At 41.8% G+C, this 17,614-nt stretch overlaps 1 protein-coding gene across 5 annotated transcripts in view; it reads right to left on the bottom strand.

Annotated features, from left to right (window-relative positions):
* The window catches only part of EXOC6B (exocyst complex component 6B), a 442,104-nt gene that overhangs the window by 117,753 nt on the left and 306,737 nt on the right, over window positions 1-17,614 (bottom strand). For 2 of the 5 annotated variants that reach the window (XM_005291461.4, XM_005291460.4), the window contains one exon: window positions 9,141-9,282. The exons of the other annotated variants lie outside the window; for them this stretch is intronic. In XM_005291461.4, coding sequence (XP_005291518.2) covers window positions 9,141-9,282 — 142 coding nt within the window. The remainder of the gene's footprint in view (window positions 1-9,140; window positions 9,283-17,614) is intronic. 5 annotated transcript variants of the gene reach the window in all.

Here is a 17,614-nt window from a genome sequence, read left to right as displayed (position 1 = left end):
AACTCGAAGACGCATGACGCTGGGTGGTGAAAGTCGTGAGGAAGCCACTAAGCCCATTACCCTTCTTGCAACTAGGAGGATTACCATCGGTACATGGAACGTGAGGACCATGTACGAGTCAAGAAAGACGGCGCAGGTCGCAGCAGAGATGAGGAGCAACAACCTGACCCTACTAGGCATTCGCAAGACAAGATGGACGCAAGCTCGACAGAGACGATTGTTGACAAGAGAGCTGTTGCTGTATTCCGGACATGAAGAGAGCGACGCACCCCACACACAGGGAGTAGGCTTCATGTTGTCCAAGCAGGCACAGAGAGCACTGATTGGTTGGGAGGCACATGGTTCCAGGATCATCACAGCATCCTTCAGAACTAAAATGAAGAGGATTAAGATGAATGTTGTACAGTGCTATGCTCCAACCAATGACAGTGAAGAGGGGGACAAAGACTATTTTTACAACGGACTTCAGAAAATATTAGAGACTCTCCCAGACAAAGACATTACCATCCTTATGGGAGACTTTAATGCCAAAATTGGACCTGACAACACAGGATATGAACAAGTCATGGGGACCCACGCTCTGGGAGAGATGAGTGAGAATGGAGAGAGATTTGTGGATTTGTGTGCACTTAACCTGGTCATAGGAGATAGCATCTTTCCTCACAAGCGGATCCACAAGAGTACCTGGGTATCGCCAGCAGGCACGACAGAAAACCAGATCGATCATGTCTGTATTAGTAAGAAGTTCAGAAGATCTTTGCAGGACGTTAGGGTTAGAAGAGGAGCAGACGTAGCGTCCTACCATCACTTAGTGGTGGCCAGATTGAAGCTGAAGAAGAACTGGATAGACGCGTCAGATAGAAGAGCGAAGTACAACGCAGCAGCCTTTTGAAGGATCATAAGATCAAGGAAGATTTTGGACTGCAGCTGAAGAATAAGTTTTCAGTACTACAGGATCGGTCTGAGGAAGAGGAAGACAGTGTATCCAACAGATGGCAGAAAGTGAGAGGGACACTTAGGTCAGCATGCCAGGAAGTGCTTGGAATCAAGAAATACCAGCAGAAAGAGTGGATCACAGCAGAGACCTTGACTAAGATAGAAGATAGAAAGAAGAAGAAGGCAGTAGTTAATAACAGCAGGACTACAGCAGCAAAGGCTAAAGCGCAAGAAGAGTATGCTGAAGCCCATAGAGTAGTGAAGAGGAATATTAGGAAGGATAAGAGAGATTATGTGGCTGGACTGGCAGCAGAAGCAGAACAGGCAGCATACAATGGTAATATGAAACAGCTGTATGACATCACCAAGCGACTGTCTGGAAAGTTCAGCAAGCCAGAACGTCCCGTCAAGGACAAGCAGGGAAAGTCTATAACAGAAATAGAACAACAGATGAATAGATGGGTGGAACACTTTGAGGAACTCCTAAATAGTCCAGCACCACTAAATCCACCAGACATCGACCCAGCCAACAAAGACCTTCCAATCAATTGTGATAGACCTACCAGAGATGAGATCAGAAAAGCCATCACTATGATGAACAGGAAGGCGGCTGGACCTGACGATAAGACAGCAGAGGCCCTGAAAGTAGATCTGGATGCTTCAGTGGAAATGCTGTACCCCCCCTTTTTGAGAAGATATGGGAAGAAGAAGTGATTCTGGCAGACTGGAAAGAGGGATACCTTATTAAAATCCCCAAGAAAGGAGACCTCAGCAATTGTGCCAACTACAGAGGAATCACATTTCTGTTGGTGCCAGGGAAGGTCTTCAACCGAGTTCTCTTAGAGAGATTGAAGGATGCCATCGATCCACAGCTACGAGATGAGCAGGCAGGTTTCCGGCAAAATAGATCATGCACAGACCAGAAAGCAACGCTCCGCATCATAGTCGAGCAGTCTATGGAATGGAACTCCTTGTTGTACATCAACTTTGTTGACTATGAGAAAGCATTCGATAGCGTGGATTGAGAGACTCTCTGGAAGCTCCTTCGGCACTATGGCATCCCAGTAAAGGTGGTTAACTTGATTAAGGACTTATATGACGGCATACACTGTAGAGTGATCCATGGAGGGCAGCTTACAAACAGCTTCCAGGTGCGAACCGGAGTCAGACAAGGATATTTGTTGTTACCATTTCTCTTTCTCCTTGTCATTGATTGGATTATGAAGACATCCACTTATGAGCGCAGGAACGGAATCCAGTGGACGTTGTGGACCCAGCTTGATGACCTGGACTTTGCCGACGACCTTGCACTCCTTTTGCATAGCAAACAGATGCAAGAGAAGACTAACGTAGTGGCAGCCACATCATCACAGGTTGGCCTCAACATCCACAAGGACAAGACTAAGATCCTCAAGATTAACTCCATCAGTAATGACCCAGTCACACTGAATGGAAGCCCTCTGGAAGAAGTGCAGTCCTTTACCTACCTAGGCAGCATCATCGACCAACAGGGTGGCACGGACGCAGACATCAAAGCAAGGATCGGTAAGGCAAGAGCAGCTTTCTTACAGCTCAAGAACATCTGGAGCTCCAGAGAGCTGTCTTTGGCAACAAAGATTAGACTGTTCAATTCCAACGTGAAATCAGTCTTATTGTATGGAGCTGAAACCTGGAGGACAACTAAAACAACCACCAGAAAGATCCAGACCTTCATAAATAGTTGCCTTAGAAGGATTCTCCAGATCCGCTGGCCAGACACCATCAGCTACATCTACCTCTTGGAGAGGACCCGTCAACTTCCAGCAGAGGAAGAAATTAGAAGGAGAAGGTGGGGCTGGATAGGACACACACTACGCAAGCAGCCAACCAACATCACTAGACAGGCATTGCGGTGGAACCCCCAAGGCAAGCGGAAAAGAGGCCGTTCAAGAAACACCTGGCGACGCGACCTTCAGGCTGATAGCATAAAAATGGGCTATACCTGGAACCAGCTAGAGCAAATGGCCCAGGATAGAGGACTCTGGAGATCTGTGGTTGGCAGCCCATAGCCCGATTGGGGTGACGGGCATGAGTGAGTGAGTGATACCCAGGAGTGGTTTGAATGAAAAATTGGAATTTAATGAAATTTAAAATATAATTTTACTGCCCTTTTAATTTCTCATAAATCAGCAGTTAAAGGACTTTAGAGATTATGGAATTGTTTATTTTATGATCTAAGTACTGTAAAAAACAATCTGGTTTAACAAGCACTGGACTGTTACACTGGTGAAAAACACTTTTGTAAGAAAAACAACAGCCTTCTTTTCTCTTTTTGTCGCAATGTCCAAATTTGGGTCATTTGTGGTTCCAACTACCTCTGAGATATGCAAGGTTTGGAAAAATATCAAAAAGCAGGGGGTCCTAAACCATAAAAACGAATAGTGTTAGAAAACGAGTAGGTTAAAAGCCACATATCAAACTCATTGTAAAATTGTAGGTTATAAGAATGTCCTTGAAGACAGCACATAAATTCCTTTGCAAAAACAACAACAAAAATAACTTTTCTATAGCCATGGGCATTTCCTCTTCTCTTTGTGGGTTCACAGCTTTTTTTTTGTTTTTGCTTTAAAAAAAAAAAAGGAAACATTTCTATTGGTTACAACAGACTGGAACTGGACCGCTGGGTTTAGTTCTGACTACTACAGCACTTGTCTGTGTCCTTGGGCAACTCACTTAACTTCTCTGTGGCTCAATTTACAATATGTACATAAGAACAGTCATACTGGGTCAGACCAAAAGTCCATCTAGTCCAGTATCATGTCTTCTGACAGTGGCCATTGCCCCAGAGGGAATGAACAGAACAGGTAATCATCAAGTGATCCTTCCCCTGTCATCCATTCCCAGCGTCTGACAGACAGACGTTGGGACACCATCCCTGCCTAACCTGGCTAATAGCCATTGATGGACCTATCCTCCATGAATTTATCTAGTTCTTTTTTGAACCCTGTTATAAGTATAGTTTTGGCCTTCACAATATCCTCTGGCAAAGAGTTCCACAGGTTGACTGTGTGTTGTGTGAAGAAATACTTTCTTTTGTTTGTTTTAAATCTGCTGCCTATTAATTTCATTTGGTGACCCTAGTTCTTGTGTTATGAGAAGGAGTAAACAACACTTCCTTGTACTATTTGTCAAGGTCTTTTATGTCTTCATATAACAGGTGCTATAAATGCAATGTAGTAGTAGTAGTAGTAGTATCATTACTAGTAATAATAGGAAAACATTTCAAAGTGACTGGTGACCTTCTGCAAACTGCAGACATGTCACTGGTAAAGCTGAACAAAGAACTTTAAACTCTTCAGCAATTAATACATCTTGGGAAACAGTTTTGCAACTGGGAAAAAAAAATCAATGTACCTTTATGTGTAGGTTTTGTTCCTTATAAAATTTTCTTTAGTGCTTTGTCCAACCTAATTTTAGAAGTCTGAAGCAATGTGGTTCCCATCACTTCCTTTGAGGGACAATTCACAGGATGACAGATCTCATGATTCACAGGTTTCGCTCCAATCACTAGCCTAACATGTTAGTTAGAACCTGGCAGCTCGATTCCTGCTTACCTTGCTCACACCAGAAATCCTGCTGACATATATTGGACTACTCACATGAGTAAGGTGGCAGGATTTGGCCTTTCATGTTTCCTTAAATTTATTTAAAGCCCTCAGAATGCTTTCTCTGCCAAGGTTTTTAAATAAATAAAAGGTATATTCAGTGCTTTGAAGCACTATCCAAAAAACGCGAAGTACGTTGCTTCTCAGGAAGAATTTGTCGTACACACTGGGAATTCCACGATGATCATGTCTGGGTTTGGTGGTGCAGTGCTTGGCCCTAGACATCTGCCTGATTATTGGTTCAAGGTAAGTGGGTGATATCTTTTACTGGACTAACTTCTGTTGGACGAAGGGTCCAGTTTTTGAACTACACAGAGCTCTTCTTCAGGTCCGGGGAAAGACCTGAAGAATTCCTCCTCTTCTTCTTCCTTCTCCAGACCTGAAGATTTTTTTCAGCATAGTACCTAATCATTATGCAAAGACACACACACTAGACATTTTTTAAAAATGTGATCATGCACGAAAACTCTGACACCTCAAGATCCCATACCACTGAAGCCAAAGGGAGCGATGTGTGCTTCGCATATCTGTAAAACCAGCCTTTAATTAAATACCGAGGGTAATTAATACTTCAGGTGTGGAGGGCAGGGGCAGGAACAAGGCAAACTGCATCACTATTGGAGATGATAAAGCTGAGCTTTGCACCTAAACTGACAAGTAGATAGAATTCTCGCAAACAAATTTATTTTCTTAGTACATTGGCTATCCAATGATTGATTTTTGTTTGTTTTTTAGCGTTGCATTAAAATCGGGACAGGCTGCTCCTCAGAGGAGGATTCAAATTATTCACGCTGTCAGCAAAAGCACCAGACAAACAAATAGGAGAGAGGGCTTTTGGTCTTCGAAAAGGAAGAATGACCTACGTCTGCGTTTACCATTCTCAGTGGCAAACAGCAGGGTTGACAGTGATGAATAGGAAGGTCAGGGCAACAGCATCTGTCTCAATTTTCCTGACTGACATGGCATCTCAGGCCTTGGCTGGGCGGAGCAGGTCGCCTGCCCCTGCTGCTCAGGTTGGCGGCACCTGCTATTGAATGTCTGAGTGCTCCTGATTTTGTCTCACAGAACAATTGCCTCCAGATCTCGTGGAATTTAAGGAATCGTGCTTTTAAAACCTATATTAAATGTCATCCATTTTCCTTAGTGTTTGGGGGTTTTAAGAGGGAAAAAAAAGCTGCCGCTTAGTGACCCATGTTAATGAATGGGAAGAAAATTCGACAGGGTTACGAAGTCCATTTTCAGCCAAGCGAAAGAAAGCTAAACTATTATTAATGACAGACGCTTCCCATTATTTTCAGCAGCGTAGACTGGCCCTCCATGAACCCAGATGTTGACAATTTGGGATTGAAGACAACTTTTTCAGGGCCATAACCATTACTAGACTTTTACGTGTGGAACTGTTGCAAAATTCAGATACGGTTCACACTGCTTGGGGCCAGATCCTTCCTCAAGGAGGATTCAAATAAGAATGTTGAGAATTAGGAAAACGTTAAGGATCAGGCCCTCAGACAGAAGAAACTTAACTGGGTAACCAGCCAGGGAACTTATTTAACCTTGATAGTGAATGTCAATGGTTGCTGATTAATTGAAACAATCTTAGCAATATTTGTGTTTAACAGCGATATTTGGACAGTATCAAATGGTACTCACTTAAAGAGAAGTGACATTTCAAGTTCTGATTTCTTTATATAAAGGTGTTACCAAATAAAGATTATAATACACAAGCATGAAATGCAATCAATATTTTCTCAGGGCCTGGTACTACTCGCACTGAAGTCAATGGCAGTTTTGCCACTGAGTTTAACGGGAGCAACATTAGACTGACAGAATGTCCCAATTCAGAGGGCTCTGCTGTAATGAGATTGTGCCACAGACCTTTGCCAAGACACATTCCCAATCCTAACATCAACCTTCTGGCGTTCAGGGTCCCAAGAGAGCCACAGTGGTGGGTATTTTGAAAATGCCACAAGTGAAAATTCTAACCCAAGTTGTGTTTTTTGTTTCTGAAGTTAATTTAAAAAAACAACAACAATTATTTATCAGCTTATGCAGAGGAAATTTATATTTGCATCAAGCAGTGTATCTACTGCAGAAGTGGATCATTTGATACTATCACAAATGCCCAGGGATGTAATGACAGACACATTACATGGTATGGAGATGAAAGTTGGCATATAAATGATCACTCTGAGGCAGTAATTTTCTCCTAAAAAACCCTAGTGGCTTTGTTAAAACATCTTTCCGCTGCAGTTGCAGAAGATTTGGGATGAGGTTTCAGGTCTTGTGTTTAGATTCTCTGACTGAACAACTGCTTGATTTTATAATACGAAATTTCACAGAAAATTAGTCTGTACTGCAAAATGGTGACTTTTTGTATATTCATAAATGATTTGAAAATATCCTTATAATTTAACTTGGAAAAAATGTCAACTAAGCATGTGCACAGTATTTTACCTCTGCTATGAAGGAAACAAAATGGTTCCATCGGTTCTGCACTGCATTTTACTAACCCCTATGTACACCTAGGTAATGAATTACTTGGATAAGGCTTTGGGCCTAATGCAATGTTTACACCCGGTTTTTAGCCAGGCAAACTGAAATGGTCTTTACAGGAAGTTTTCCTGAGTAAGAGTTCGGTAAGGACATCAGGATTCAGTCTATATAGATTCACACGCATTCACGTGACACCTGGACATTCACATTGTGCCTGTTTCACGGACACTGCACTGCATCCCAAGAAACCCTAAGCTTGATATAGGGGCAAATTCTGCTCTCAGTGTAAATCCTTAACCTTAAATTAATCTGCACAGGTGTCACTGAAGTCAATGGGGTTGCACAGGGCATAATCTGGTCTGGAAAAAGCCCATTACATAAGGGATGATGCATGAGAAGGAGCATCACAGCCCAAGTTGAATTTGTGGGGCTGGCAATTAGAGAAATCTTACCTTGCTAACTGAACAAACTATACATTGAAATCAGTGGGACACAGTGATTACTTAACCCTGCAATTTCATTTTCACAAAGTCACTTTTTTAGGGTAGAAGTGCATTTTAAGCGAAAGATCTAAGGCTTTTTACAGGGTATGTGCATAATTATGCTGCGTACCATCAATATAGTCTACTCCTACCTATTCTCCTCACTGCAAAATCAAATCATTGCAGAGAATAATTAGGCAAAGCACCATAATCGCTTAATGAGGAGAATGATTAAACTATTATCCACGCCTGCAAATCCTTGGTGTGTGCTTGATATCATCTACTGCTATACCACCCAGTACATTTTTTAAAATGTTCACAACTTATTCTGAATGCAAATGTCATGGATTCAAACAGGCTAGAAATAAGAAAGACCTATCAGATGACTAGCCCATCTCCTTGCCAATGCAGGACTAGTCCCTACAGCATATTTTCTAGTGTTTTGCCCAGTCTTGCTTTAAACACTCCAAGCAATTGGGCTTCCACAGCTTGTCCTTCAGAGAATTTTTTGCCCTGCCAGGTGAATGCCATTGAATAACAGTGAGATACTGTTATTCAAAGGACAAATAGGAAAGTAAATGCAAATTGTTAGCCAAATATATACATATTAGGCATAGCACACACCACATTATTATTGTAGTATACAGAGCACACGGGCAGTTATGTTCACAAATTATATTATGCCTTTCCCACAATGTTATTCACTTCCATTCATGCAAAAAGTAATACCCATAACCCTTTGCACAGCTGAGATCAGCAGTGGCACGGGCAGATACAAAACCCTGTGAAAGGCAAGATGCCTGAATGTTGTGTCGTAGTACAGGTTGGGATGTACTTCTATGGCCTAACTAGTACTTGGAATGCAGTATTTAAAACAGAGATAAGGAAGAAACTGGTGGATACAAGAAAACAAAACAAAAAGCTGGTTGGTGGTTTAAGTCTTGGGTGATGTGCAAAGTGCTATCTAAACCCGCAAACAACCCTACAATAGATATTCCGAGTTTAAAGGCATATTTTTTGAAGCACTCTTTCTGTTTCAGGCGAACTGAACACCACTGTGATAATTGCTTCCCAGAAGGAACGGTAAAGTAGGAACTCTCTCCGTTCTGTACTGTACCGCTTTGTCTTTGATAATAACATTTGGCATTTTAGTTATTTGTTCTCTTACACATTCTTAATGACAAACCACAAGTGTAGTCAAGCAACTGGCTACACTTTAGACAATAAAATAGAAAGGGATACTGCGGAAAATGAAGACTGTAAAGGTCAGGCCAAGAAGCGTGTTTGTAAAGTGGGGAACCCCCCTACGGAAGTTGCCTCGATAGTATATTTTCAACCGATGCCTATCATCGCCCTGATCACATTTTATTTCCCCTCTCCTCTCCATTTTTAAATGTAGGCTCCTAAGAGTCAGGGACTGGGTCTTCTTCTGGGGCTGGAAAGTGCTACGGCAAAACAAACAGTTGCTTCCTTTCAGTAGATCTTCAAGATGAACCCAAGAACCACCACTGTCCTAGCAGCAAGCCCCAGTGCCCAACGACTAAACAAGGTACAACAGGATAAATGGAATGATTTTGTGCCTTACGTTCACACTCCTCTACATCCAGGTTGAACTGCTGTAAGGCCCCCAATGTAAGCTGCCTCACTTCAGCTTCTAGCACCAGCTGCATCAGTGAAGTGGATAAGTGTTTGCATGCAGACATACATGCAGTCTGAGCCACCTTACCCTGGAAAATAAAAGGGAAAGCATTAAGGAAATGATGCATAGGATCCAAATGGGACCAACCTGTTCAAAAAAGTACTGTACATTCCACCCACCTTAAAGAGTCCCCGCTGGTACTTGGCATTTATATGGTTCCCAGACATATGAAACCTTATTGTAATGATCCTCATTAAAAGGATTCCTTTTTAATAACTTTAAAGAAGCTACAGCAGGGCTAGATCCTGCCTGATGGCAAAGACTGCCTAAGAGCAGCTCAGAGCCCTCAATGCTGAAGACCATCGTGTTTAGTGCATTCAGCGCCTCTCTGTATCAGTCATGGATCAGCGTTCATGTCGCACTCCCCATCAGTGCTCAGCCCGGGCCCAGGCAGCTAATGATCCAACTAGCGGACCAAATTCGATGATGAATCCTGGTCACGTGCCCTCTAAGGCACGTTGTGCACACGCTAAGAAGAATACCTAAGCAATGCCCAACAGCTAATGGGTACAAGTTACAACATAAGCTTATTTTGCACATCATCTTTCATGAAACCTGCATGCTTTAGAGAATTTACTTAGTTCCTAGGCCAAAAACAATAGCACCAATTGTATTAATAAGTACTGCAAACTCAAATCAACAAATGAACCAGTAGCTGAAGATCTGTAGAGTGGGATTTTCAAAAATGTTTAGTAATGGCCTAACTCCGTTTGCATTAAAATCAACGGGAGTTTTATCATTGACTCCAGTGGGAGCGGAGCTAGGTCTAGTGCTGAATTTCTCCCCAGATAACACATGGAATCTAGATTATGGTGCGGCTCTAGCGCCGTTCTCAGGCACTGGTTTGGATGAGAAGCAGAGTGGGGATAAGCTCGTGGCCCACTGTAGGGCGCACACACTCTTACTGTATATAGCGGTCAATGTAAAGTCCATACTAAAGACTGGCTCTAGCAAGCTTAGTGTTCTTCAACCTCCTTCTGATGCTATCTAGGTTCCTTGCAGACACAAACAAGGCGCGAGCTGAAGGAAATGTCATCGAAGGAACAAGGTAATTGAAATAGCTGTGGTAATCCTGATAGAATCACTCCCCTGGGGGAATCCGAGGCAGTTGGCTGCACCTCCTGTCTTGTCCCACCCTAGGGAATGTGATTATCAACATTCTGCTCCCCTTAAACCATATCTAATTCACCAGTGATTAATTAACTGGTGATGCCTACGGGGAGGAAAAGTAACTCAGCCATTATTATGTGAAGGCAGCAGCGACTGCTGCTGTGCACTAAAGCAAAGCCAAGTGGTCGGTGCAGACATTTCAAAGCCTTCTTTAGCTCCATAAATGACAGCAAGTACAAGTGGCCAAGACCGCTCCGATAAAGATGCAATCCTGCCTATACTCACAGGACATTAGGATTTTCTCACATTAGTTAGGAACTATTCCTCTTGTACATATACACCATTTAAACTCAAAAACATAAAACACGACCCATTTCCCGGGCTTTCAGTTTAGCCACACCTCCCCCCCCCCCCCAGTTTCAGGGCTCTCTGCACGGGGAAATGTACTGGTATAATTATACCAGTAGCGCTGTGCCAGTGTAAGTCACCATGGGGATGCTCTCTTTCGGGATTCAGAGTGCCTTTTTTGGTTCCACTTCAACCATTTCCAGAGAGACAAACTAAACTGAAAAGGGAACTCTAGATCCTGAAAGAGAGATGTCCCCACGGGGAGATATACTGCCATAGCTTTACTGATACCACTGCTTAAAGCACAGTATACTTATATTGGTATAGCTATCCCAGTAAACTTTCTTGTGTAGAAAAGCCCTAAATCTCTAGTCCTGTTTCTTGGTGGAATGAAGGAGAATTCAATAAGAAACAGGATCAGAGTTTTAGGGCTTTTACACACACGGAAATTTACCAGTAGAATTATAGCACAGTATAAATATACTGGTACCACGAATTATATAAACTTCACGTAGAAAAGCCCTAAAACTCTGATCTTGTTTCTTATTGAATCCTCTTTCATGCCACCAGCTATGCCACATATACTGTCCCCCACATTACCTTCAGCTCCCTTGTGCCTGTTCCAACACTTGTAAAATAGGAATGACGCTTATCTTTTGTAGAAAGGCAATTTGAAAACGATGGATGAAAAGCCCTCCATGAAAGCCAAGTACGATTATTTGTGCAAAAGGATTTAGGGACGGTCACACTGAGTGTTTTGTTGCACTTCTTTTTACTGCTCAGTTTAATAGTTTGTAAAAGTTGTAAGGTAATTTTTTACCAACGACTTAAACCTCTTGAGATTTGTTAGTATATTATTAAAAGCTTACATTTCTATTAGCTTCAGCTGCTACAGGAACTAAAGAGAAAATTCTTATTAAATCTTTAACTATTATTTCCAACACGTACTTTCTTTAGGCCTTGCCAATTGAAATTTCATTCTTGAAGAACAGTTGAGATCTCAACACAGGAAAGACAGTGCCAGGTACAACTGCCTGGAAAGGTCAGACAATAAAATGACTGGAGTTAATTGTATGCAGTGGTGTAGCAGTGCTGCTCCCAGGATTTGCGAGAGACCAGGTGGGTGGGGTAATATCTTTTATTGGACCAACTTCTGCTGGTGAGAGAGACAAGCTTTCAAGCTCTTCTTCGGATCTGGGAAACGTACTCAGAGGGTCACAGCTAAATACAAACTGGAACGGATTGAACAGGAGTACTTGTGGCACCTTAGAGACGAACAAATTTATTTGAGCATAAGCTTTCGTGGGCTACAACCCACTTCTTCGGATGCATAGAATGGAACATATAGTGAGGATATATATATATATGCATACATACACACACACACCCAGCATGAAAAAGTGGGAGTTGCCCAACCAACTCTGAGAGGCCAATTAAGTAAGAGAAAAAACTTTTGAAGTGATAATCAAGATAGCCCAGTACAGACAGTTTGATAAGAAGTGTGAGAATACTTACAAGGGGAGATAGATTCAATGTTTGTAATGGCTCAGCCATTCCCAGTCTCTATTCAAGCCTAAGTTGATTGTATCTAGTTTGCATATCAATTCAAATTCAGCAATTTCTCATTGGAGTCTGTTTTTGAAGCTTTTCTGTTGCAAAACTGCCGCCCTCAGGTCTGTTATTGAGTGACCAGACAGGTTAAAGTGTTCTCCTATTGGTTTTTGAATGTTATGATTCCTGATGTCAGATTTGTGTCCATTTATTCTTTTGCGTAGAGACTGTCCGGTTTGGCCAATGTACATGGCAGAGGGGCATTGCTGGCACATGATGGCATATATCACATTGCTTAGCCTAAGTAGTTAACACATATTTTAAGGGACCATTCAAGGTGAAGTGGCCAGTTAATGCCCCCCTGCAATGAGTAATCTGGGCAAAGCCAAGCACAAACTATTAAGATGCTTGCATACTCATGTAAGGAGCCGGGGAACAAAAGGGAGGAACTAGAACTACTGGTGGTGCAGGAAGTAAACCAGATATTATGGGGATAAGCAAAACATTGTAGAATAGTAGTCATGACTGGAATACAGGCATTGAAGGGTATGTGCTGTTCAGGAAAGACAGAAATAAACGTAAATGTCGTGGAGCAGCACTATATATTAATGATGAGGTAGACAGTAAAGAAATTAGAAGTGATGAAATGGATCAAATGGAATCTGTGGTCAAAATCACCGAGGGAAAAAAGGTAGCAGACGCTTCACTGGGATAGTGCTTGGGGTGTCCTACAGACTCCCAGGATTCAATTTTGATATGGACAGAGACCTCTTAAATATTTTAAATGAAATAAATACTACTGGGAATTGTGTGATTATGGGAGACTGATTTCCTAGTTATAGATTGGAGGACAAGTGCTACTAATAATGGTAGGGCCCAGATATTCCTGGATGTGACAGCTGAAAGATTTCTTCACAAAAGAGTCACCAGATCAATGGCAGAGATGATGCCATTTTAGATCTATTATTGGTAAGTAGTGAGGATCTCAGAAAAACTGGTTGTAGAAAACAACTTTGAACATAAGAACGGCCGTAATGGGTCAGACCAAAGGTCCATCTAGCCCCGTATCCTGTCTTCCAACAGTGGCCAAATGCCAGGTGCCGCAGAGGGAATGAACAGAACAGGCAATCACAAAGTGATCCATCCCCTGCCGCCCACTCCCAGCCATAGCAAACAGAGGCTAGAGACACCATCCCTGCCCATCTTGCCTAATAGCCATTGATGGACCCATCCTCAATGAATTTATCTATTAACTTTGGTTGAGTGATTCAGTTAATTCAGTTTAAACTGAGTGGCAGGATAAACAAAAATAGGTCTGCAACTAGGGTCCTTGATTTCAAAAGAAGAAACTTAAAAAAATTAAGAGAATTGGCTGGAGAAGTAGACTGGATTGAAGAACTCAAGGATCTAAATGTGGAGGATGCTTGGAATAACTTTAAGTCAAAGCTGCAGAAACTGTTTGATGGCATCACAAGCAAGGTTAAAAACTGGACAGGGAAGGGCTAGAGACCAAACTGGATGAACAGGTTATTAAGAAGAAGCAGAAAGCCTACAAGGACTAGAAGAAGGGTTGGATCAACAAGGAAAGCTATCTCTTGGAGATCAGAAGGTGTAGGGAAAAAGCGAGAACTGACAAAAGCCAAGGAGAGCTAGACTTTGCAAAGGAAATGAAAACCAATAGTAAAAGGTTCTTTAGACATATACATAAAAATAAAACAAAGAAAGAAGTGGGAGCGCTAAGCACTGAAGATTGGGGTGGCGATTAAAGATAATCTAGGTATGGCTCAACACCTAAAAAAATAGTTTCCTTACATTTTTAATTAGTAATGAAGAGCTTGGGGACAGTGGCAGGATGGCTAATGGGAACGAGGAGATGGAAATAGAAATGACCACAGCCAAGGTGGAAAACAAACTCAAACAGTTTAATGGGACCAAATCAGGACACTCAGATAATCTCCATCCAAGAATATTAAAGGAACTGGTACATGAAATTGCAAGTCCAACAGCAAGGATTTTTAATGAATCTATAAACTCAGGGGTTGTACCCTGTGACCGGAGAATTGAAAATATAGTACCTATATTTAAGAAAAAATGTGATCCAGGAAACTACAGGACTGTAAATTTTACCTCAATTGTATGCAAAGTCTGAGAACAATTTTTGAAATGGAGAGTAATTAAAGGCATAGAGGTAACCAATAATTGGGATAAAATACAATATGGTTTTGCAAAAGGTTGATCATGCCAGACCAACCTGATTTCTTTCTCGGAGAAGATATCTAATTTTCTAGACAAAGGAAATGCAGTAGATCTAATCTACCTGGATTTCAGTAAAGCATTTGATATAGTTCCACATGGGAAATGAGTTAAATTGGAGAAGACAAGGATTGATCTGAGAATTGAAAAGGAGAAAAGGAACTGGGTAAAGGGGCGATTACAATGGGTCATGCTGAAAGGTGAATTGTCAGGCTGGAGGGAGGTTACTAGTGGACCATAAGAACAGCCACACTAGGTCAGACCAATGGTCCATCTAGCCCAGTATCTGGTTTTCAGGCAATGGCCAATGCCAGATGCTTCAGAGGAAATGAACAAAACAGGGCAAATATTGAGTGACCCATCCCCGGCTGTCCACTCCTAGCTGTTGACAGTTAAAGGATAGGGAAACCCAGAGCATGAGGTTGTATCCCTGATCATCTTGCATTGATGGACCTACTCTCCACAAAAGTTCCTCAAAGGTCAGTCTTGGAACCAATCTTATTTACCATTTTCATTAAATGACCGTGGCACAAAAAATGGGAATGTGCTAATAAAATCTGAAGATGATACAAAGTTGGGGATATTGCCGGTACAGAGGAGGACTGGAATATACAAGATCTGGATGACCATGAAAACAGGATGAAATTTAATAGTGCAAAGGACAAGGTCATGGCACTTAGGGACTACCAACAAAACTTTTTGCTCTAAGCTGGGGACTCATCAATTGGAAGTGATAGATTAGGAGAAAGACCTGGGGTGTTTTGGTCAATCACAGGATGGCTATGAGCCATCAACGTGATGCGGCTACAAAAAAGGCTAATGAAATCCTAGTAAGCATCAGGCAACATTTTACCAGTAGAGATTGGGAAGTGTTAGTACCATTATACAAGGCACTGGTAAGACTTCATCTGGAATACTGTGTGCAATTCTGGTCTCCCAGAAAGATGAATCCAAACTGGAACAGGTGCAGAGAAGGGCTACTAGGATGATTAGGAATGGAGACCCTACCTCATGAGAGGAGACTTAGGAGCTTAGCTTATTTAGCCTAACAAAACAAAGTCTGAGGGGAGATATGATTGCTCTCCACAAATACATCAGAGGGATAAACACCAGGAAGACAAAGGAGTTATTTAAGTTAATGGCCAATGCTGGCACAAGAACAAATGGACTTAAACTGGCTGTCAATAACTTTAGGCTTGAAATTAGATGAAGGTTTCTAAACGTCAGAGGCGTGAAGTTCTGGAACAGCCTTTCAAGGGGATGAGTAGAGGACAAAACACCTAACTCGTTTAATGACTGAGTGATACATTTATGGAGGGATGGTATGAGGAGGCTGCCTGCAATGGCATATGCCCCATCCACAACTGCTATTAGCAAATATCTCCAATGGTCTGAGATGGGACGCTGGATGCAGAGAATTATTTCACAGGTGTCTCTCGCTGGAGGGTCTCATCCACACGTTCAGGGCCTGATTGCTATATTTGGGGTTGGGAAGTAATTTTCTTCTGGGTCAGATAGGCAGAGACCCTGGTTTTTTTTTCCATCTTTCTCTGCAGGGCAGAACATGTGTCATTTGCTGGTTTGAACTAGAGTAAATAGAGGATTCTCTAACTTGAAGTCTTAAAATCAAGATTTGAGGACTTCAATAACTCAGTCAGAGCTATAAGTCTGGTTTTCTAAACCTTTTATCATTTTTGTCCGTCTCCTTTGGACTCTCTCCAATTTGTCCACAACTTTCTTGACGTGTGGCACTCAGAACTGGACACAGCACTCCAACCGAGGCCTCACCAGTGCTGAGTAGAGCAGGACAATTACCTCCCATGTTACTATACCCTAAATATTAGCCTTTTTTGTAAAAGTATCACATTGTTGACTCATTAAATTTGTAACCCCTCCCAGCTTGGTGGCATCCACAAATGTTATATGCATACACTCCAGTCCTTTATCTAAGTCATCAGTGAAAATATTGAATAGTTTTGGACCCAGGACAGACACCCGCAGAACCTCACTAGATACATCCCCCGCCCAGTTTGACAGCAAAGCATTGATAACTACTCTTTTAGTATGGTCTTTTGATCAGTTTTGCACCAATTTTATAGTAAGTTCATCTAGACTACCATTTCCTAGTTTGCTTATGAGAATGTCAGGTGGGACTGTGTCAAAAGCCTTACTAAAATCAAGACATATCACATCTATCCAACTACAACTTTTGCTCTTATCCATCAGGCCAGTAACACTGTCAAAGAAGGAAACTAGAATGGTTTAGCAAGAAATGTCCTTGACAAATCCATGTTGGCTGTTACTTATCACTCATTTCTAGGTGCTTACAAACTGATGGTTTAATAATTTGTTCAATTAATTGTTTAATAATTTGACAAGATGTAAATAAGCCATCTTGTTCAGAGTGGCATTATTTTCAATTTTTTTCAATGAAAATAATAAGAGCTAAAACATTAAAATATTGAATACTATAATTTACAATGCTGTTGTCCTCTTGAAAAGTGGCTACCGTGTATGTAAAATTGGCATCTTCTTCAACCAACAGATAGGCTCTTCATGGGCATTTTCATGCATAGCTGCTCATACTTTCCTTAACAAAAAAACCCAACCACAAAATTCTTCTAGTCAACACAGCTATGAGAGCAAGTTTGACTCTTCTCTGTCTAATGCATTAGCCAAAATCATGACCGGTGTACATCTCTACAACCCCACTTATGTCAATGGAGTTGCAGTGGTGTAACTGACAACATAATTTAGCCTGCAGATTCCCAAAAGATGAAAACAAACATGATGTGGGAGCAAGATAGAATCACAGAATCATAAGGTTGAAAGGGACCACAAGGGTCATCTAGTCTAACCTCCTGCCAAGATGCAGGATTTGTTATGTCTAGACCATCCAAGACAGATGCTATCCAGCCTCCTTTTGAAAACCTCCAATGAAGGAGCTTCCACAATCCCCCATGGCGGTCTACTCCATTCTCCTACTGTTCTTACAGTTAAGGAAGTTTTTCCTGAGATTTAATCTAAATCTGCTAAGAATCATAGAATATCAGGGTTGGAAGGGACCTCAGGACGCCATCTAGTCCAACCCCCTGCTC

The sequence above is a fragment of the Chrysemys picta genome, chromosome 5 (genome assembly GCF_011386835.1).
Source record: "Chrysemys picta bellii isolate R12L10 chromosome 5, ASM1138683v2, whole genome shotgun sequence".
Lineage (NCBI taxonomy): Eukaryota > Metazoa > Chordata > Testudines > Emydidae > Chrysemys > Chrysemys picta.
The sequence above is the reverse complement of the archived record's forward strand: the minus strand, read 5'-3'. Positions and strand labels throughout refer to the sequence as shown.